Raw genomic sequence first — 23,546 nt, 5'->3', positions numbered from 1 at the left:
ATGTCTTTTTCAGCCTAATTATTCCCCTCTTCAGAGGCACAGCTAAATGCATTTCTCTCAGAAGCTGGGGTTGTCTCTCTTCTGTGGGACTATCTGTCCCCTTTTTCCAGGGATACTACTTAGCAGGGGGTAACAATATAAAAGAATATCTAGAACAGGGTTTTAGCGGCCCAAAATATAGTATATTTAGCATACTGGAGACGGGATTCATCAAAAATAAAGGGAAAAAATGCCCAATATGTCGAATGGTGGATTTGTCTTGGGGCAAGATAAAAAAAATATTAGGAATCTTGAACACATCATATTTTTCACCTTGGTGGTGTAATAACAACATTGTAGAATTTCAATTAATCACAGATTATAAATACTGGGAAAATAAGGGTATTCTTTATGCATCACAGTTAGTAAAGAACGGGACAATAAGAGCACTAAAAGAATTATGCCCCGGTAAAAATATAGACCCAATGAGTCAATACCGGTATTATCAATTAAAACACGCATTTGAAGCCACGCAAAATAGGGAATACTTTATTACTACAAAACACAATTTCATAGATTTTTGTTATCAACACACGACAACAAGGGTGACCATCTCCCAAGTGTATAGGATAATCAGGAAGGGAATGGGGAAAATACTAGAATTTTATAGTGAGGAAAAATGGGTAAAGGATATAGGACTAAACACAATAGAATAGGGGAACATATACAAAAACATCAAAAAGTCAACGATTTCTAGTAATTTTAGGATTATTTGCTTCAACATTATTCATAGAATATACCTGACTCCAATATTGCTAAGCAAGATTTATAAAGAACGAGAATTAAAATGTTGGAGATGTAGAGAAGAGTCTGCTAACTACATTCATATGATATGGACCTGTTCAAGTATGCAATCGTACTGGCGAGAAGTCTTTGGATTCTTAACTGCGCAGTCTTCAATACCTCTTCCATATAAACCGGAACTGGCCGTCCTAGGTTGTTTACCATCATCAATTAGGGTAAGAGAGGAAAAAAGGGTCTGGATAAGAGGCCTTATGGCGGCAAAAGTGATCATTACAAGACAGGGGGGATCAAAAAGAGCACCGAATATTAGGGAGTGGAAGAATCTATTGGCAAGAATTAAGAGATATGAGGAATATGTGGTACGTCCGGAACGTGTGTCATCTTTGTCCCGGGGCGGGGTGGGGTGAGAGGGGGGAGAGAGATTGGAGCGACCATTGGTGAAGTTTACAGAGATGACCATCATGGGGGGAGTGGGAGACGGGTGACAAGTTTGGATAGATAGTAGGTGATCCGAGTCAACTCTAGTATGGAATTGAACAGGGAGTATTTGAACTCTCCTAAAACAGTGGAGACTTCTCACTAGATTTATATGTTTCTGTCTGTTCAATGTGATATAACTTTTTATACCTGTTATGTTGGTAGATTGTGTATTGTTGTACTCGGAATCAGTACTGCTAAATTTTATTTTAATTTCAACAAAATTCAACAAATAAAAATAAGGTAAAATAAAAAAAAGAAATATATACAGACTAATATAAATCATTGTTTGGAATGAACAGAAAACATCACTAAAGTTCACATACACTATATTTAACAAAGGCGGACACGCTCTTTCCAAAACTGAACACATTAGAGCAGGGGTCAGCAACCCCTGATAAATGTATTGTAAAAATTACTCATTTACTGACATTTTCCACTTCTACTGAATGGCAGACGCTGCACAGGGAGAGATACTGACATGTCAACCATTTTAGAAAAATGTAATAAAAATAACTATACGGTTATCCAGTTTCTAACAGTGGATGCTATTCAACAAAAGAAAATTAAACTACTCAACTCAATCCTGCATCGCTCCATCAAGGATACTCCGGCAGCCCTCCCGGTCTCTGTTTACTACTGCCATCAGCACTCAGCGATGGGAACCTGAGTCACTTGTAAAACAGTCTTTGATAGACGGGCCAGACATGATGATGTCATCACACCTGGTCCTGTCAATCAAAGTGGAGAGGGTAGAGCCTCCAAGTGTAATGGCAACGCTCCTGTTGCTCCTAGAGATGCATTTGCATATATTAAAACATCATTTTTCTCAGCAATGCGGGCACATATGGACATGGGACCAACACAGATGCCTTCAGCTGCCAAGTGCACATGTAACAGGTCAGCCAAAATCAGATACCCTTCCCTCATTTTGGAAGTATAAAAAATGCAAAGTGGCCTTACAGACAATCTTATAAAAAGGTTTCCCACCTTTTCCCAGTTTAAAAGGGTTATGCAAGAATGGGTGGGAGGGGACCTGTAAAAGGAAGATTACTCCTACTTCAGGCAGGCCTGCGATACTCCGCTGGGCTTTTTTCTTTGCAAGCCAATCACTGGCTGCGGGGGTGAGCGGCTCCCCTTACATCAGGCATCCTCAAACTGCGGCCCTCCAGCTGTCGCAAAACTACAACTCCCAGCATGCCCGAACAGCCTACAGGTATCAGCCTACAGCAGAGCACTGTGGGAGTTGTAGTTTTACAACAGATGGAGGGCCGCAGTTTGAGGATGCCTGCCTTACATCATGTGACCATTTATCATAATGTAATGAGATCCGGTCTACGCTGCGGAAACAGGTAAGTAATCTTCTCTTTGCAGGTCCGGCAGAATTCTTGCACAACCCCTTTTAAAGGTTATCCCTAGTATTAGTAATGATGACTTTATGATCAGTGGTGGTCTGACCTATGGGACCACTGCCAATCTGGAAAATAAAGGCGGATAATTATTAGGACTGGCTTTTTAGCGGGGGTCTTAATAACCCCTATAGCTGGCGGTGGATCTGCCGAAGTTATGAAGAGGCGCTCTATATAACTTCAGCATATCCAGCGCCAGTCAAAATGTAAGACAGCCTCCTAGTGTCTTACATTTAGACCATGTTCTATGCCTAAAATAGGCGTAGAAAGTGATGGATGAGACGGGTCTATTGGCTTGTTCCCTTCCCACACCCACTTTTTAGACCTGGCATGAGCGGGGAAAAGTCACAGATTGCGGCGCAAATAACCTTTGTGCTGCAATTTGCTCCATAAATACGCCTAATATAGGTGTTTTTCTGGATAGTAAATGACCCCCAAAGAGTCTGCCGTGCTAGTTCAGCCAGTTGGCCCAGGAACTGCAGCACAGCCATATTCACTTAAGTGGGGCTGTGCTAAGGTTGCCTGGACAGTGGGTGACTAGGGTGCAACTATGCAACCAAAACTAGCTCCTTTAATTTCAGGGGCCCTAGCGCTGTGCAGGTTTTCCAACCCTGCTTCATTCATAGGTCCACAACACTACATCTAACCAGATGCTGGTCGGAGAAAATGTCAAAGGTACCATGACCCTATTGTTTTAGAGATCTTTAGTGAATTCCATCCCTTATTGTTTTGGGAAAACTCTTGTAGGCGAAAGGATAATATCATTATTGTTTAGGGACAATCTGAAATGAATCCACAAATGGAGACTAAGGAAAGCTTCATATCTCTTTTGGCTCTGATTCTGTATAAATGCACCATTAAAGGGGTTGGATCATGAAACATATTGTACATTTTTCAAACCAGCACCTGGATCTGAATACTTGCAATTGTATGTAATTAAAAATGTAGTATAGCCAGTGAGCTATTCAATAAAATGTATATGTAGAGCGCCACCTGCTGTTTGTTATTTTCCTTATTTCTTGTCCACCTGTCATGGCGGGGAGTGGGGAAAAACCCCTCACCGTGCAATAGCTGAGGCTGCAACGCCAGATAGCAAGGAACAGGTCACCTCCTAATGTCACCCTGAGATCTCCCTAGACTCCTAGCGCATGAGCCGCCTCAGAAGGTAAGGGGGCTCATGCTCACCAACCTAGGACCTGCTATCCCTGCTACGCCCTAGCCCTAATGACAGGGCAGAGAATACCTGTGCATCCACGACATGGATGACAGGCGTCTCCAGAGGCCCAGTAGCTGACAGGATGCAAGGTTATGGATGAAGCAGTACGGCAGGTAAGTCACACAGCAACATAACAATGCTATCTACACTTACCTGCCGCAGCCGAGATGGACGGAGGCTCCAGGCTGGGAAACCCACAGTCTTGCCTTCGCTTAACCCCTCCGGGAAAGCACGCCCCTTCCGGAGCCGTCACACACTACAATCAAACCTCCAAGCAAAACCCACACCATAACTACATACACCAGGTGGGGGTTGGAATGACAGAAACACATCGGAGGGAACAACAGACAGAGCAAAGGAAACAGAATAATAAATAAGGGTGATTCACACAGACATAATCACAAACAGCCCAGGAGCAGAGCTCCACACCAAGCTGACAACCAAAATCAAACTGACCTTCAGGCTCCACCACACCAACATATAAGGAGGCCTGAGGTCACACCCACCACACCTACCAGACACACCTTAAGCCCGTGCATAACAAAATGGGGAAACACCACATCCAAGGAAAAGTGCCTCACATGCAAACCACGTTGCCAAAGGCAACCGCATGTGAAGACACAGAGTCACGACCTAACCACGGGTCGTGACACCACCTTACTGAGCTGGTCGCACACACTCAGTTTAAGGCCTCTTGCACACGAACGTATTTTCATTCCGTCTCCGTTCCGTTTTTTTTTTTTTTTTGTGGACCGTATACGGAACTATTCATTTCAATGGGTCCGCAAAAAAAACGGAAGGTACTCCATGTGCATTCCTATTCCGAATTTCCGTTCTGCACAAAAAATTAGAACATGTCCTATTATTGTCCGCATTACGGACAAGGATAGTACTGTTCTATTAGGGGCCGGCTGTTCCGTTCTGCAAAATACGGAATGCACACGGACGTCATCTGTATTTTTAGAGGATCCGTTTTTTGCGGACCTCAAAATACATACGGTCGTGTGCAAGAGGCCTAAATCTTCCACTGCCACCAGCCATATGTTCTGTTAGAAGCTGTGGCAGTTACAGGGAGAGAGGTGCAGCAGAAAGGACACGCCTCCTGAGCTGCCAGGCTGAACATAATTGGAGCAGTGAATGTGGAGATCTCTGGACCCATGTGAGGTACAGGGCTGGTTCTAGCTTTGTTAGAGAGAGATTGTCAAGTACTATACAAGAGCGGATTGGCCATAGACCCTACAGGGAAATTTCCCAGTGGGCCGATGCCCCATAGGGCCACCCAAGTCCTCCTCTCTGCTGACAGGGTACATAATGAGCTCTGAACAGTAATTAACGCTGTGAGAATCAGGTACTCATGTATCCAGCCAGCGACTGCACATGCCCTCCTGAATTCAACTGCTGTGGCCCCACCTCCTAGGCCCCCTGCTCCATAGACAACTGGAGGAGGAGGACAGAAGATTGTAGCTACTGATGGCCACCACAGAGTGCCAGCTTTTGGGGCAGTATACTGTGTTATTTGGTTCTGCTGGGATGGTATATTGTAGTATGGTATTGTTGACTCAGCCTACTTGTGTTGCCCTGCCTTCTATTAAAGGGTTTCTACCACCTCGTTTTGACCTAATTAGCTCTCAGACACTAGCGATCCGCTAGTGTCTGATCTACCTAACCATGCTATTCTCAGACCTGTGTGTGGATCCATTTCACTAAAAAACGAACTTTTATTAATATGCTAATGAGCCTCTAGGTGCTATGGGGGCGTCTTTTCAGCACCTAGAGGCTCGGTCTACTCACATTGTATGCCGCCCCGCTCGTCCGTTAAGCCCGCCCATCTCCTCTTGAATGCCATCCTCCATCTGAGCCAGCGGACGAATTCTCGCGCCTGCGCTGTGCGCGTCTGTATTCGGCGCAGGCGCAGTGAATGTCTGACCGCTGCCTGCACAGACATCTCCACTGCGCCTGCGCCGATGACCGAGATGTCTGTGCAGGCAGCGGTCAGACATTCACTGCGCCTGCGCCGAATACAGACGCGCACGGCGAAGGCGCGAGAATTTGTTCGCTGGCTCAGATGGAGGATGGCATTCAAGAGGAGATGGGCGGGCTTAACGGACGAGCGGGGCGGCATACAATGTGAGTAGACCGAGCCTCTAGGTGCTGAAAAGATGCCCCCATAGCACCTAGAGGCTCATTAGCATATTAATAAAAGTTAGTTTTTTTGTGAAACGGATCCACACACAGGTCTGAGAATAGCATGGTTAGGTAGATCAGACACTAGCAGATCGCTAGTGTCTGAGAGCTAATTAGGTCAAAATGAGGTCAAAATTAGTTTTTTTTCCAGGGCCACTTTAAGTTCCCAGTCCGCCCCTTGTACTATATGACGTCTGATTTTAATTTTTTACACCAATCATGGCATAACCCCTTTAAGAGCAAACATAAGAACCTAAAAAGCTGAATTATCGTAATCGTACCATAATTTGGGAGTTTGGTTTCCAGTAAGCCGGGGCAATCTGATCAGTCAACCATGACGTCACAGCTTTTGTGGGTCCAATACTTAATTCAGTTACAGACTGGGCCATAAAGTTCATCCCATCCAGAAGACGCTGAGCTGCATTGTTGTTATCCTTTAAGAATCCATCAGACTAAAGAACAGAAAGAAAATATAGAGTTTTTATTTCAATGGGACATCAACTTTGAACAATTCTTTTTGATATGCGGTGCCACTTTCCTACAGCCAGCTGGGAGGTATCCTCTTAATCTAGCGTTTGACTTCAGCCTCTCACTTGCAGCTCCTGCTTTTTGGGACTTTTATTATCTAAAGATGTCAATATCTAATGCAACTCTGACATCAAATACTTAAAGGGACATTTCGATCAGAATAATGGTCCTATGTAGTGACCAGATGTGACTGGGATTACGTAAACAGCTGAGCAAAAACAATGTAGCAGCCTGCTAGGCTATGTCTGTAACCCTGGCCGCAGTGTAAGGCTGGTATCCAAATCTCAGGCATAAATGGCTGAGGTCGGAATACGAGTTTAAAGGCTATGTACACCTTTGGGGACATTTTGTACTGCTGCATTTTACTCATTTTGGGCTAAAAATATATATTTTGAATTGGTCTTTATTAAAAATGTTCAGCAGTTTCTGAGATACAAGGTTTAAAAAAACTGTCTATTTGCAAGCTGTCACATTCTTTTTTTCTTTCAATCCCGTCATTCCACGGTTTATGTGTAGCTCTTATCTCTGATCTCACAAACACTTTTGAAGCGATATTCTGAACAGTTTGATAACAATTTAGCTATAATAAGCCGTCAGATGATGGGATTCAAAGAAACCAAAAAGTGAGACCTTGCAAACAGACTAATTTTTAACCTCTGTAACTCAGAAACAGCTGAACATTTTTAATTTAGACCAATAGAAAAAAAATGTTTTACTCCAAAATGAGAAAATCATAAAAAATGCCCCAAATATAAAACTGTTATCTGTGAGATTTCTACATAAATATCTGCAGACGCTCTTCCTCTGGTTGGGGGGGGGGGGATATATGCAAATATTAGCAGATCTGCCCTAGATGTAACCTATAGGGATACCTCATAAAAAATAATAAATCACTTACATCTGGCCAGACATGTTGTATCTCTGTGCGCACAACAGTATCAACTGGATCCTGATTTCCAAACCAGTACTGACGACTGCGATAGATCACCCCACAGTTTGGGCATTCAATCACATACCTACATGCAGAAGTGAAGAAACAGGTACAGGTATGAAAAGACAACTCCATCGCAGCATCGATGAGGATGGACTAAAGTGACTTGGATAACTGTGGTAATTCTAGAGCTAATACATGCCGACGAGCGCTGACCCCCAGGGATGCGTGAGGTACATTGACTTACCCAGACCAGGCATACTTGGCAAGACCCAGCCAAGGGGAGTCTGTAGATGCAGAGGTTTTCGGTACCACATTCATTTCTCTCCCGCATTCATAGCAAGCCTAAAAGTGAGGAACACAAAAATTGACAAAATATAAAAGGTAGGTTTCTGTTCACATCTGCAGCAAAGTTTCCATCACTTTTGTTGGTAGAAATAGCACAGCACTGATAGAACCATTAACAACCAGACTGTAAGTGAACAGTCACATCTGACACCATACCCGTGCACACCCAGCCATTCTCCATAGAAATGAAAGGAGCTGTCCCACAAATAATATAGTTGATAGTTAAATCCAGCCCATAAACATTCGCTTATATGCTTATTTAAAAAATGCTTCTATCCCCAAATATTCCAGAAATATTAGTATAGCGCCACCTGCTGTTTCTATTTAAGAACTTGTCTGTGACCTCAGTAACCATGCCGAGGTGTACACACATATACAGTCTTGCCTCTCACTCCTTGCTCCTTTGGATATGCGGAGAACCTTGGAGTGGTAAGCCGGCAGCTTCTGAAGTTGCAGCATCTCTCTTTATGTCTGCAATGCGCATCCTTAGATCAGGCCTACTTTTTATTTTAAAGGGGTTATCCAACCCCTATAATGCCCCCCCCCCCCCCCTCCAAAATGCCCGGGCACCACATGTTATACTTACCCACGTCGCTCCTGATGCCCGCACGGCCGCCGCATCTCCCCTTTGCCGGGGAGGAGCTTCCATAGCATCGCGCGTGATGCTAGGGAGGCTCATTCCCGTCGCAGGCTGCTATTGGCTGAATAACCCCCCTTGGCACCGGATGTTTTGATCCACGTGACGGGGAGATGCAGTGGTGGCCGCGCAGGCATCAGGAGCGACGCAGGTGCCGAAGAGCAGGGCAAGTATAACCTGTATGGGGTGCCCGGGAATTTTGGGGGGCATTATAGGGGTTGGATAACTCCTTTTAAAGCACGCAGAGACGCAGATCACCAGGTGCAATCACATGGGGACTATACTAACATCCAGTGAGACTTTGCCCCCGGTGCGGCATATCTGACGGTGTGATGAAAAAAGTTCCCCTCTTTCTGAGATGTCTAATGCTTTTGTGAATAAGAGGTCTTGCATCAAGGGAGAGTGCTGAGTTTTCCATGCATAACCAGAGTGAGTGATCTTCTCTGCTACATAAAGTTATGACTTATAGGTAGTAATTGGGATTAGCAAGGTATTAACCCTTTCTACCCCGGGCCAGTTTTCACCTTCCTGCCCAGGCCATTTTTTGCAAATGTGTCACTTTATGTGGTAATAACTTTGGAACACTTTTATTTATCCAAGCCATTCTGACATTGTTTTCTCGTGACACATTGTACTTCATGATAGTCATAAATTTGAGTCAATATATTTCACCTTTATTTATGAAAAAATCCCAAATTTACCAAAAAGTTAGAAAAATTAGCAATTTTCACAATTTCAATTTCTCTGCTTTTAAAACAGAAAGTGATGCCTCATAAAATATTTATTACTTAACATTCCCCATATATCTACTTTATGTTGGCATTATTTTGTAAATGTCATTTTATTTTTTTAGGACGTTAGAGGGCGTAGAATTTTAGAAGCAATTCTTAAAATTTTTAAGAAAACTTCCAAAACCACTTTTTAAAGGGGTTCTGAAGTTTGTTTAAAGTGAATGTCTATCCTCTGCATCTGATCAACTGTCTGAGAAGGCAGCGGCGCTGGCAGTAGCACCGCGGCCTTCTCGCTGTTTACCGCAGGCCCAGTGACGTCACGACTAGTATCAACTTGCCTGGGCGCGGCTAAGCTCCATTCAAGTGAACGGAGCTTAGCCATGCCCAGGCTAGTTGATACTAGTCGTGACGTCACTGGGCCTGCGGTACACAGTGAGAAGGCCGTGGCGCTACTGCCAGCGCCGCTGCCTTCTCAAACAGTTGATCGGCAGGGGTCTCGGGTGTCGGACCCCCGCCAATCAGATGCTGATGATCTATCCAGAGGATAGATCATCAGTTTAAACAAACTGCAGAACCCCTTTAAGGACCAGTTCAGGTCTGAAGTCACTTTGTGGGGCTTACATAGTAGAAACTAGGGTTGTCCCGATACCACTTTTTTAGGACCGAGTACAAGTACCGATACTTTTTTTCAAGTAGTCACCGATACCGAATACCGATACTTTTTTTAAATGTCATGTGACCGTTTTGGGGGATCTGTGGATCTGTGGATGACGCACTGTCATGTGGGGGATCTGTGGATGGCACTGTTATGGGGGACCTGTGGATGGCACTGTTATGGGGGATCTGTGGATGGCACTGTTATGGGGATCTGTGGATGGCACTGTTATGGGGGATCTGTGGATGGCACTGTTATGGGGGATCTGTGGATGGCACTGTTATGGGGGATCTGTGGATGGCACTGTTATGGGGGATCTGTGGATGGCACTGTTATGGGGGATCTGTGGATGGCACTGTTATGGGGGATCTGTGGATGGCACTGTTATGGGGGATCTGTGGATGGCGCTGTTATGGGGGATCTGTGGATGGCACTGTTATGGGGGATCTGTGGATGGCGCTGTTATGGGGGATCTGTGGATGGCACTGTTATGGGGATCTGTGGATGGCACTGTTATGGGGATCTGTGGATGGCACTGTTATGGGGGATCTGTGGATGGCACTGTTATGGGGGATCTGTGGATGGCACTGTTATGGGGGATCTGTGGATGGCACTGTTATGGGGATCTGTGGATGGTGCTGTTATGGGGGATCTGTGGATGGCACTGTTATGGGGATCTGTGGATGGCACTGTTATGGGGGATCTGTGGATGGCACTGTTATGGGGGATCTGTGGATGGCACTGTTATGGGGATCTGTGGATGGTACTGCTATGGGGTGGGATATCTGTGGATGGCATTGTTATGGGGTGGGGGGATCTGAGGATGGCATTGTTATTTGGTGGGGGATCTGTGGATGGAACTGTTATGGGGAGGATCTGTGGATGACACTGCTATATGTCATCCACAGATCCCCCTCATAACAGTGTCCCCCAATACACCGGGCCCCGCCGCTCACCGAAGTATTTATAAACGTGAATCCTTATCCTGTTGTTAAGTTGAACTAACGCTGCCCTCTCCCATGTTCCCCTGTATCCCCCTGTATCTCCACAGCACTTACTTAAGCTTCCATAGCAGGCAGAGCGGACGGCACCAGTAACGTCACTCACTGACGTCGCGCGTCTGCTCCGCCTGCTTGACTCATAAAGTGGGCGGAGCAGGCGCTCTACGTCAGTGAGTGACGTTACTGCTGCCGTCTGCTCTGCCTGCTATGGAAGCTTAAGTAAGTGCTGTGGGGATACAGGGGGATACAGGGGAACATGGGAGAGGGCAGCGTTAGTTCAACTTAACAACAGGATAAGGATTCACGTTTATAAATACTTCGGTGAGCGGCGGGGCCCGGTGTAAGAGTACAGTGACTGCACCGGGCCCCGCCCATAGTTACGCCCATAGTATTCTATTTATGTATCGGGGCGGGGTATCGGCGGCTGAGTACCGCCGAGAAAACTCGGAATCGGTCCCGATACCGATACTAGTATCGGTATCGGGACAACCCTAGTAGAAACCACCCATAAATGACCCCATTGTAGAAACTAAACCCCTCAAGCTACTCAAAACTGATTTTACAAACTTTGTTAACCCTTTAGGTGTTCCACAAAAATTAAAGGAAAATGGAGATGAAATTTTAATCCATTTTTATTTTTAAACAAATCGAGGGTTAACAGCCAAATAAAACTCAATATTTAATACCCTGATTCTGCGGTTTACAGAAACACCCCACATGTGGTCGTAAAACGGATGTAAGGGCACACGGCAGGGCGCAGAAGGAAATGAACGCCATATGGTTTTTGCAAGGCAAATTTTGCTGGACTGGTTTTTAGATGCCATGTCCCATTTTAAGCCCCCCTGATGCACCCTTACAGTAGAAACTCACAAAAAGTGACCCCATTTTGGAAACTAGGGGATAAGGTGCCAGTTTTATTGGTACTACTTTGGGGTACGTATTATTTTTAATTGCTCTATATTAAGTTTTTTGTGAGGCAAGGTAACCAAAAAATTGCTGTTTTGGCACCGTTTTTATTTTTTACAGCATTCATCAACAGGGTAGATAATGTACTATTTTTATAAAGCAGGCTGTTACGGACGCAATTATATAAAATATGTCTACTTTCTTTCTTTGTTTCAGTTTTATATAATAAGGCATTTTTAAAAAAAATATATGTTTTTGTGTCTCCATTTTCTGAACGCCATATTTTTTTTATTTTTCTGCCGATCGTCTAGTGCAGGGGTTCGTTTTTTTGGTACCATTTTTAGGTACATATGATTTTTTGATCATTCATTATTACACTTTATGTGGCAAGGTGACCAAAAAATTGGTAATTTTGGCACAGTTGTTATTTATTTATTTTTCCAGCTTTCACCTGAGGGGTTAGGTCATGTGATATTTTTATAGAGCAGATCGTTACGGACGTGGCAATACCTAATATATATACTTTTTCTTATTTATTTAAGTTTTACACAATAATAGCATTTTTGAAACAAAAAAAATTATGTTTGTTTTAGTGTCTCCATAGTCTGAGAGCCATAGCTTTTTTATTTTTTGACCGATTGTCTTAGGTAGGGTCTCCTTTTTTACGATATGAAGTGACAGTTTCATAGTACATGTTGGGTTGGGTCTCCTTTTTTGCGGGATGAAGTGACGGTTTGATAGTACATGTTAGGGGGGCATACGCCTTTTTGATCACTTGGTGTTGCAATTTTTGTGATGCAAAGTGACAAAAATGGCTTTTTGTGACACAGTTTTTATATAATTTTTATTATGGTGTTTATCGGACGGGGTGAATCATGTGATATATTTATAGAGCAGGTCGTTACGGACGCGGCGATACCTAATATGTGTGTTTTTTCCTTTTCTTCCCAATTTTTATTATAAAATCAGGGGAAAAGGGCAGTTTTTTCTTTTTTTACTTGAAACATTATTTTTTTTTAATTAAAAACACTGTTTTAAACTTTTTTTTTTTTTACTTTATTTCTGACTTTAACTTTTGGGTTTCTGATTCCCTCTGCAATGCATTACAATACATCTGTATTGTAATGCATTGCCTGTTAGTGTATTACACAGAGTAATACACTAACAGGTTACCTAGGAGACCAAGCCTGAGGCTGGATCTCCTCGGCTCCCGTAGAAGGCAGTTTCCGATGGCGTGCAAGGCATTGGGCAGCCTCTGCACGGCATTGGGCTGCCTTCTCACCCATCGGGTCCCCGCCACAGCAGCGCGGGGACCCGATGGGCTCCCTCACCCGCAGCAAACCCCTTCTATGTCGCGGTCAGCGCTGACCGCGGCATAAAGGGGTTAATGCACTGGCATCGCTGTTTTCACAGATGCCAGCGCATACAGCAGGGGTCCGGCTAACGGGAACAGCCCATCCCCTGCAGCTGACCGATCAACGGGCCGTAATAGTACGGCGCTGGGCGGCAAGTCACGTCCCTCCGCGCCATACTATTACGGCGCTGGTCGGGAAGGGGTTAATAACACCATCACTGTTTAACTCAATTGTGAGAAAATCTTTTCCATTGAGCACCATTTGTTCATATTTAATAGGCAGAAATTTCTGGTGGACCATTCCTGGTGGAGATTAAAAGAAGCCTAGATGGCATTTTAACTGCACTGATTTATTGGGCTCTATACGACTTACCTTACAAGTAAACACTCTGTTGTCATACTGGTGGGAATATCTGCAGCGTCTTGAAGCTTCATGAGGAACTCCTTCCTTGCAGTGATTCATACTGTTCTTACATCCTGCTCTAGAAAACAAAAGATCAGAGTAAGAAGAAAACAGTAACAAGAAACAAGTACAGAATTAGATAGCAGAAATTAACTCTATATAGTCTTTTACTACATTTAGTGAATGACCAACTATAATAAAAGAAAATCTATCACCACAAAATGCATTGCAATCCGCAGGCAGCATGTTATAGAGCAGGAGGAGCTGAAAAGATTGATATATAGGTCTGCGGGAAAAGATTCAGTAAAACTTGTAATTTATACAATTAAATCTCTGCGCTTTCTGAGCTCAGTTGTAAACGAATGAGGTGTTATCAGTGACCAATACTATTCACTGTGTAAGTGTGTATACAGAGACAGCTGTCCGTCACTGATAGCTGTACACAGGGGAGGTGTTATCAGTGATTGATAGTATTCTCTATGTAAGTATGTATACACAGATAGCTATCAGTCACTAATAGCTGTACACGGGGGAGGTTTTATCAGAGATTGATACCATTCACTGTGTAAGTGTGTATACACAGATAGCTGTCAGTCACTGAAAGCTGTACATAGGGAGGTGTTATCAGTGATTGATACCATTCACTGTGTAAGTGTGTATACAGAGATAGCTGTCAGTCACTGATAAGCTGCACACGGGGAGGTGTTATCAGTGATTGATACCATTCACTGTGTAAGTGTGTATACAGAGATAGCTGTCAGTCACTGATAAGCTGCACACGGGGAGGTGTTATCAGTAATTGATAGCATTCTCTGTGTAAGTGTATATATAGAGATGGCTTTCACTATACTAAGCTCAGGAAGAGTAGAGATTTAAAGGGGTTATCCGGTTTCATGATATTTATGAACTATTAACAAACGACACAGTCTCTTCAAACAGCTGATCAGTGGGAGTGCCTGAGGTTGGACAACCAACAATCTGATATTGATGACCTATTATGAGGACAGGTCATCATGATCGGATGTTATGAGTTCTGATGCCATCTTGCTCGAACAGATAATTTATTAGACACAGTTCAAGTTGTTTGCAGACAAAAAAATGCCAAACTGTACTGCTTGCCTGTTACCACAGTGGTGCTAATGGACTTATTGCGAGCTACAGATAGTACGTCTCCAGACCATCCAATGCTGGGACCAAGGATGTATGTATCCAAAGACCAGAAAATACACTACAAAAGCAGCATTGTCATAATATCATGTTTTGTGATATCTAACACGTTCTTATGATCAGGGAACTTGGGTGTTTCTTTGGTCTCCAGCACCAGGATTTTCAGCCTTAGGAACCTACTGAATTACATATTGAAAGGATTCATATTTCATATTTGTGGTTGGTATGCCTGGGTCAGTAAAAAATATCCTGCAAAATTTGCTGGTTATATTATCTTTCTCAGAAATAACTACAAGACATTTTGACTGAAATTATGCCATATACAACCTTCCACTTTCTGCATGTAATTAGCAGCCTCCTGTGTTCCAGAATCTTTTCCCACAAAACTATATATCAATCTGTTCAGCTCCTCTTGCTCTATAACATGGGGCCTGCAGATTGCACTGCCTTTCATCACGACAGACTCTCTTTAAACATTATTTTCTTTTTTATCTTTTATCCAAAATTCTGTCTTTTAACTTCATAATCTTTTTGATGTCCCATCTAATTATCCCCTTATCTCTATGTCCTATTAGTTTATAGGCCCAGAAACAGATAGCTATAATTTTAACAAATATGGGTCAATAAAGATAAAATGGAAAGCACAGGCATGTTGCCATTAATGAGCAGACACTTACCCACAGCTAAGACACAGCACAGAGCAGGTGAAATACTCGTCAGGGAAGAAACAGCTATGTGTCATTTGGTCATCGGGAATTTCACCACTAAATCGATCACTCAATGCCTGGAAAGCAACATAATCAGCTGATCAGTTATGAAAAATTCATAAATTCCCTGAACAAGCATTTCTTGCTGGTAGAATAAAGTTAAGAAAAGGAAAACTCCATCTTCACAGTTAAAATGGAAATAAAAAAAGTTGAGAAACTGTCAAAACTGATAACCTTTGCCATCTAAAATTAATTGAGACGTTAATATAATTCAAAACCAGTAAATGATAAACAAGTCAGATAGTCAACATTTTATGTAGATTTATGCTGTAAGAATTCTAAATAATTTGTGTAAAAGAGGAGTTGTTGTCCTTTAAAGCGGATCTGTCAGCTAGCAAGGAGTCTGTCAACAGCGACCTCCCTACCCAACTGTTCGTACACACACATAGTTGTGGTTAACCTGATTAATGCAATCTTTTCCTTTTGTTGATTCGAGGTTTTGTTCCCAAGTTATGAAACTTTTTCTAAATATGCAAATTAGGTTTGGTGCAAGGAGGGCGTAACTATTGCTCTTGCTGCACCAAGCTTTGCTCATTTTTGTCGCCAGCCCCTCCCTCCCTGCTCTGCCAATGCCTGGCCCTGTCATTCAAAGAGGTGGGGGAGGGGCTGGACACAGAAGGAATGGAGCTTGGGTTAGGGCTCTTTCACACTTGCGTTGTCCGGATCCGGCGTGTACTCCATTTGCCGGAGGTGCCCGCCGGATCCGTAACAACGCAAGTGAACTGAAAGCATTTGAAGACGGATCCGTCTTCAAAATGCGTTCAGTGTTACTATGGCAGCCAGGACGCTATTGAAGTCCTGGCTGCCATAGTAGTAGTGGGGAGCGGGGGAGCAGTATACTTACAGTCCGTGCGGCTCCCGGGGCGCTCCAGAATGACGTCAGAGCGCCCCCATGCGCATGGATCACATGATCCATGTGATCACGTCATCCATGCGTGTGGGGCGCCCTGACGTCACTCTGGAGCGCCCGGGGAGCCGCACGGACTGTAAGTATACCGCTCCCCCGCTCCCCACTACTACTATGGCACCCAGGACTTTAATAGCGTCCTGGGTGCCATAGTAACCATTCAGAAAAAGCTAAACGTCGGATCCGGTAATGCGCCGAAACGACGTTTAGCTTAAGGCCGGATCCGGATTAATGCCTTTCAATGGGCATTAATTCCGGATCCGGCCTTGCGGCAAGTGTTCCGGATTTTTGACCGGAGCAAAAAGCGCAGCATGCTGCGGTATTTTCTCCGGCCAAAAAACGTTCCGTTCCGGAACTGAAGACATCCTGATGCATCCTGAACGGATTTCTCTCCATTCAGAATGCATGGGGATAATCCTGATCAGGATTCTTCCGGCATAGAGCCCCGACGACGAAACTCTATGCCGGAAGAAAAGAACGCAAGTGTGAAAGAGCCCTTAGGTGAGAGCAACAGCAACGTCCTTGCTGCACCAAACACCAAAGGCTACTTTCACACTGGCGTTTTGGCTTTCCGTTTCTCAGATCTGTTCAGGGCTCTCAAAAGCGGTCCAAAACGGATCAGTTTTACCCTAATGCAGTCTGAATGGAAAAGGATCCGATCAGAATGCGTCAGTTTGCCTCCGTTCAGTCACCATTTTGCTCTGGAGGCGGACACCAAAACGCTGCATGCAGCGTTTTTCTGTCCGCGATGTGGTGCGGAGCAAGACGGATCCGTCCTGGTACACAATGTAAGTCAATGGGGACGGATCCGTTTTCTCTGACACAATCTGTCCCCCATTGACTTTCAATGGTGTTCAAGACGGATCCTTTATGGCTATAGAAGACATAATACAACCGGATCCGTTCATGACGGATGCATGCGGTTGTATTATTGAAACGGAAGCGTTTTTGCAGATCCATGAAGGATCTGCAAAAAATACTAATGTGAAAGTAGCCTAACTTGCAGATTAGAAAAACGGATCATAACTTGGGAACTGAGTTTCAGATCAACAAAAGAAAAACAGATTTTTAATCAGGGGAACCACAGCTACTGTACGTGTCTATGCAAACAGCTGGAAAGCAAGGTCACTGGTGACAGATTCCCTTTAATATGTGACATTTTGCTACTGGCATCTCTAAAAGGATACAAGGACAAATATTTTGAGTCTGACTGATGAGTGCTCACCCAGACTCGCCCCACTCTTTGGAAGGTGACTGACAAGTGCATACAGAGCAGTCTGTCAAGTCACCATCCACAGGTATGTAAGGCGGGGGAGTGCTCTGCTTATGAATACAGCCGGACTCAAACTATGAGATCGAAGTATTGCTTCTTATCATCTGGCAGGCCACCCGCCAAAATCAAATTGATTTCTGTCTTCATTTGTGCATAAAAACAGGTGCAAATCAAGATAAATGCTGCCTCTATACCGCCATGACCAACTTCACCTGCACCTACTGTGTCCTTCTCCCATACCATGTAGATTGTAAGCTCTCACGGGCAGAGCCCTCTCTCCTTCTGTACCAGTTCGTAACTTGTCTTGTTTATGATTAGTGCAATTGTCTGTATTGTGTATGTATACCCCTTTTCATATGTACAGCGCTATGGAATGAATGGCGCTTTAATAATAAATAATAAATAAAAATAAATGTGTTGGCCCAGATGGCCCCACCACCACACCCTCTTTTCAGAAGGCGCAGGAACCCAACTTGTGACAAATTCTGATTTTAAAAGTTGCAAACACTGTGACCTTTTTTTACACCACAAAAAGTGGCTCAGGCAGACAATAAATCTCCCCCTATATATGCAGACTAGATGGACCATGTCGTAATTTTCTATCTTTCACCATGCACGTTTCTTTCTTTTTAATCATATTATTGGTCTTTCTCCACGTGCAGGCTGATTCGCTGACTGTCCTATCTTACCCTATGCCAGCTGATATGACTTATTAGAAATGTATTTTTCTGGAATCATTCACATGGACCCAGTACAGCTTTCACAATACAAGATCTTGAACTTGGTTACCATGGCAACTAACAATACCTATTTAATATTATGGAAATATAGATTTAAAGGAATAGGTAACTTTTATGGTGCAAAATAATAAATATCTGCAAACAAAAACAAAATCCATAGGTGAAAATACTAAAACATATTTTAACCTATGGATAGGTCATCAGTATTTGATCGGTGGGGGTCCGACACTGATCAGCTATTTAGAGGAGGCATCAGCGTCGTACATTGTATAGCGGCTGTGCTTGGTATCACGCTCAGCCTCATTTACTTCAATTGGGCTGAGCTGCACCAAGACCACGTGACCGATGTACAGTGATGTCACTGGCCTAGGAAATGCTGGAGAAGGCGGCTGTGCTCACAGGTGCTCCTGTGCCTGCCCAAACAGCTGATCGGCAGGGGTGTCAGGTGTCAGACCTCCACTGATCAGATACTGATGACCCTTTAAAGCAAAAGACTTTTAATGTTAGCTCAAAACATATTACTCATGCTACTGTGGGCATTAACTAATTGCTATAATGGTCCTGATTCGACGACCATCCTGATCATGCGACCTTCACTTATACTTATTTTTTCTGAACTATTTTATGGATAAACTAAGTATTTGTGACACCACAGTAGCTAGAGAGCCCAGAAAAAACAAGGATAAGTGATGGACCTTCCTTGTATCTTTATCACATCTCCCGTCTTTGGATGTCCATTCTTCCCCATCAGCTTTGCTGTGCTTTTACCTTTAAAGCCTTGTAGATGACGCCAGGGTGACGGGAAGATCGCGTGGTGTTGTTCTCCAGCTGCTGCTCGATGGAACGCCTAAGGCCTGAGAAGTCAGTGGGTGGGTTATAGGTGCGAGTCCCTTTATAATGTATAGAGCTGAAGGCTTCTGGGAAACGACCAAGCCTGCGGAAGCGGTCCTGAATGACCTTCTCTGGTATCTCAGAGGCTTTCTCTAGAAGAAGCATATTAAACAGTAGTAAGTAAATAGGTATTGGAACTGCTAAGACAGGACAACCATGAAGTAACGCATGAATGCGGGGTCGGATTATAAACAGGGTAAGTCCGCTTTCACACAATCAGTGTTTGGTCAGTGCTTTTTAAAACCAGGAGTGGAGGTTACTCAGAGTTTAGGCATTAGGGTCCATTCACACGTCCGTAGTGTATTGCAAATCCGCAATACACCCGGCCGGCACCCCGATAGAAATGCCTATTCTTGTCCGCTATTGCGGACAAGAACAGGACATGTTCTATTTTTTTCGGGAGCCGCGGACCGGAAGTACGGATGCGGAGAGCACAATGTTTGCTGTCCGCATCCTTTCCATCCCCACTGAGAATGAATGGGTCCACACCCGTTCTGCAGAATTGCGGAACGGATGTGGACCCATTCTACGGACGTGTGAATGGACCCTAATGGAAAGATTTGAACCTGTTGTGTGTTTTAGACCCGTACCTGGTTTTGGCTCACAGTCACTGAAGGAAATCACTGATCAAACACTGAACAAACACTGACTGTAGGAAAGCATCCTTTAGGCCTCATGCACACGACCGTTGTTTTATTCCGTGTCCGTTGTTCCGTTTTTCGTGATTTTCTGCGGACCCATTGACTTTCAATGGGTCCGTTGAAAACTCGGCTAATGCACCGTTTGTCATCCGCGTCCGTGATCCGTGGTTCCAGTCCGTCAAAAAAATATAACCTGTCCTATTTTTTTCACGGAAAACGGTTCGCGGACCCATTCAAGTCAAAAGGACCATGAAAAAACGCGGAGGCACACAAGATTGTCATCCGCGCGTCCGTTTTTTTCCTATCATTTGCATGGCAAACTTGACTTATTTTTGTCTGGTGATCCTCCAAAAATAAAGGAAGACACACAGAAACAAAAACAGAAACGGATCACGGAACAACGGAACTAGGGGTGCACCGAAATTCCGGCGGCCGAAAATATCGGCCGAAAATGGGCCTAATCCATTTCGGCCGATATTGGTACATATCGGCAGAAAATATGGGGTTTGGGATTTGTGGGATTTGTCACCCACCAAGTAGCTCACCATCCGCGGCGGCGCCCCTCATGCTGTGCCTCCTAAACGCTTGCCGCTCTAAAGAATCTCCGGCTCAGTGCTGCGCAGCCTGCTGTGTCTGCTCTGTGCTGTTGTTAATGTAGCGTGGCCGAGCTCTGTTTGTTCCGCGGTACAGGAGCTTTTGTTTCCTGTACCCGGCCGGACTGACAGGAAGTGCTCACTTAGTGTGCACTTCCTTTCAGTCCGGCCGGGTACAAGAAACAAATGCTCCTGTACCGCGGACCGAACAGAGCTCGGCCACGCTACACAGGCTACACTAGAGGTGACAAGGGAGGGGGAGGGGGGGTGTAAAATGACAGTGACAAGGGGGGGGTGTAAAATGACAGTGACAAGGGGGGGTGTAAAATGACAGTGACAAGGGGGGGGTGTAAAATGACAGTGACAAGGGGGGGTGTAAAATGACAGTGACAAGGAGGGGTGTAAAATGACAGTGACAAGGGGGGGGGGTGTAAAATGAGAGTGACAAGGGGGGGGGGTGTAAAATGAGAGTGACAAGGGGGGGTGTAAAATGACAGTGACAAGGGGGGGTGTAAAATGACAGTGACAAGGAGGGGTGTAAAATGACAGTGACAAGGGGGGGGGGTGTAAAATGAGAGTGACAAGGGGGGGGGGGTGTAAAATGAGAGTGACAAGGGGGGGTGTAAAATGAGAGTGACAAGGGGGGGGGTAAAATGAGAGTGACAAGGGGGGGGTGTAAAATGAGAGTGACAAGGGGGGTGTAAAATGAGAGTGACAAGGGGGGTGTAAAATGACAGTGACAAGGGGGGGGTAAAATGACAGTGACAAGGGAGGGGGGGGGTAAAATGACAGTGACAAGGGGGGTTTAAAATGAGAATAACAAGAGAGGAGGGGGTGTGTAAAATGAGAGTGACAAGGGGGGGTGTAAAATGAGAGTGACAAGGGAGGGGGGTAGAATGAGAGTGACAAGGGAGGGGGGTAGAATGAGAGTGACAAGGGAGGGGGGTAGAATGAGAGTGACAAGGGAGGGGGGGGTAGAATGAGAGTGACAAGAATTATTAATAAAATCATTTTAAAAAAAAGTATTTTAAAAGTATTTGGGCAAAAAGGCAGTTTCGGTTTCGGTTTTCGGTCAAGGGCATCCTGAATTTTCGGTTTCAGACCAGAATTTTCATTTCGGTGCACCCCTAAACGGAACGCCATTTTGCGGAACGGAACACAACAACGGTCGTGTGCATGAGGCCTAAGGCTGTATTACACAGCCCAATGTGGCAGACGATTGTCAGAAGGGAAGCGTTTCTTCCCGGCAATCGCCTGCTTGCTAGTGGAGGAGACCACTGCTAATACATGCAGCGATCTCCTCCGCAGCATGGGAAAGAGTGATCGCTATACCATCGCTTGTCCCCGTGCTGTATAGTGGTTAGCCAGCGGCAGATCATAATTAGACAGCACGATCGGCCGCCTGCAAATGATAATTTTTTAACAAGTCTTGTATTAACCGATGCTCGTTTATCTGGCAATCAGCAGCAGTATTACACTGCCAGATGATCGCTAACGAGCATTCATACGAATACTGGTTAGCGATCATCTGATGAAAAATCAGGAAGTGTAATACAGGCTTGAGTTTGTACACTGTAACCAGCCTGTAGCTACCAGACAATTCTTCTGCAGTATCCTCAGGAGGTGTTTAGAGCAATGGCTCCAGTGTGCAAAGCATTCAGGCTTACAGCGGGGAGGGGGTCCTCAAGCAGGAGTCACCCTACTATAATATCCATATGGACAGATGCCATCTTCCTAAAACAACCACTGTAATAAACATCACTTGCAAAGCAAATTTTTTATTAATTGGGTGCAAATTAAAGAGCTATTTACATCACCGAAAATGAAGGTATATCATTAGGATACACTATTACTTTGTTATCGGTGGGGGACACGACTGCTGGGACCCTAACTGATGAGGGGATTGAAGAAAACACAGATAACAGGGAATGCTTGCTCAGATAACCAATAACCCTATGGCCTCATGCACACAAACATATTTTGTTTCCATGTTCGTTCCGTTTTTTTTTTGCGGATAGGATGCAGACCCATTTGTTTCAATGGGTCCACAAAAAATGTGGACAGCACAACGTGTGCTGTCCGCATCAGTATGTCCGTTCCGTAGCCCCGCCAAAAAAATATAACATGTCCTATTCTTGTCCGTTTTAGGCATTGTTACAATGGATCCGCCCCAAAAAAAAAAAAACGATGGCATACGGATGTCATCCTGTTTTTTTGCGGATCCGCAGTTTGCGGACCGCAAAACACACAGGGTCGTGTGCATGTAGCCTAAGGCTACGGAACGGACATACTGATGCGGACAGCCCACGGTGTGCTGTCCGCATTTTTTGCGGACTCATTGAAATGAATAGGTCTGCATCCTATCCGCAAAAAGTTATTTTTTTTCAACATTTTTAAGTCGACCACTACTTAGGCCTCCTTCACACGACCATATGGCTTTTTCAGTATTTTGCAGTCCACAAAAAACACGGATTACATCCGTGTGCATTCCGATTTTTGCAGAACTGAACATCTGGCCCCTAATAGAACAGTACTATCTTTGTCCGTTACATGGACAATAATAGGACATGTTCTATCTTTGAGCAGAACGGAAATACGGAAGCGAAGGGCATACGGAATACCTTCCTTTTTTTTGCAGATCCATTGAAATGAATGGTTCCGTATACGGAACACAAAAAAAGGAACGTGAACGGAGGCCTTAGCAAAGGAATTACAACCATGTACCCCCAGGGCAACAACCACCATATTCATATTCAACACTATGAACTAATTATTAATTTACGCCATTGCCTTGATTCATATTTAGAGTAAGGAATAGTGTCCTTACATTACATGGCCATGCAGGGGGTTCAGCTCCTAACTCCAAATTCTGACTTAAATTCTGACATAAATATGTTTGCAGCATAAAGCAGAGGAACACTGCAACAGTGGAAGAGGCAGGAATGAAAGTAGAGAAGTCTGGGGGCCCCAAATGTAGACCTTAGACCTATGGCACACAGCCCCT

At 44.4% G+C, this 23,546-nt stretch overlaps 1 protein-coding gene across 2 annotated transcripts in view; it reads right to left on the bottom strand.

Annotated features, from left to right (window-relative positions):
* ZFYVE1 (zinc finger FYVE-type containing 1) overlaps nt 1-23,546 on the bottom strand; it is a 39,985-nt gene that overhangs the window by 5,360 nt on the left and 11,079 nt on the right. For both annotated transcript variants that reach the window (XM_040412735.1, XM_040412736.1), the window contains exons 3-8: nt 19,186-19,400; nt 15,408-15,514; nt 13,534-13,642; nt 7,776-7,873; nt 7,496-7,613; nt 6,351-6,521 (exon numbers count right to left, since the gene is read on the bottom strand). In XM_040412735.1, the coding sequence (XP_040268669.1) occupies nt 6,351-6,521; nt 7,496-7,613; nt 7,776-7,873; nt 13,534-13,642; nt 15,408-15,514; nt 19,186-19,400 (818 nt within the window). The remainder of the gene's footprint in view (nt 1-6,350; nt 6,522-7,495; nt 7,614-7,775; nt 7,874-13,533; nt 13,643-15,407; nt 15,515-19,185; nt 19,401-23,546) is intronic.

The sequence above is a fragment of the Bufo bufo genome, chromosome 11 (assembly GCF_905171765.1).
Source record: "Bufo bufo chromosome 11, aBufBuf1.1, whole genome shotgun sequence".
Classification (NCBI taxonomy): Eukaryota; Metazoa; Chordata; class Amphibia; order Anura; family Bufonidae; genus Bufo; species Bufo bufo.
This window is presented reverse-complemented; position numbering and strand designations above follow the sequence as displayed.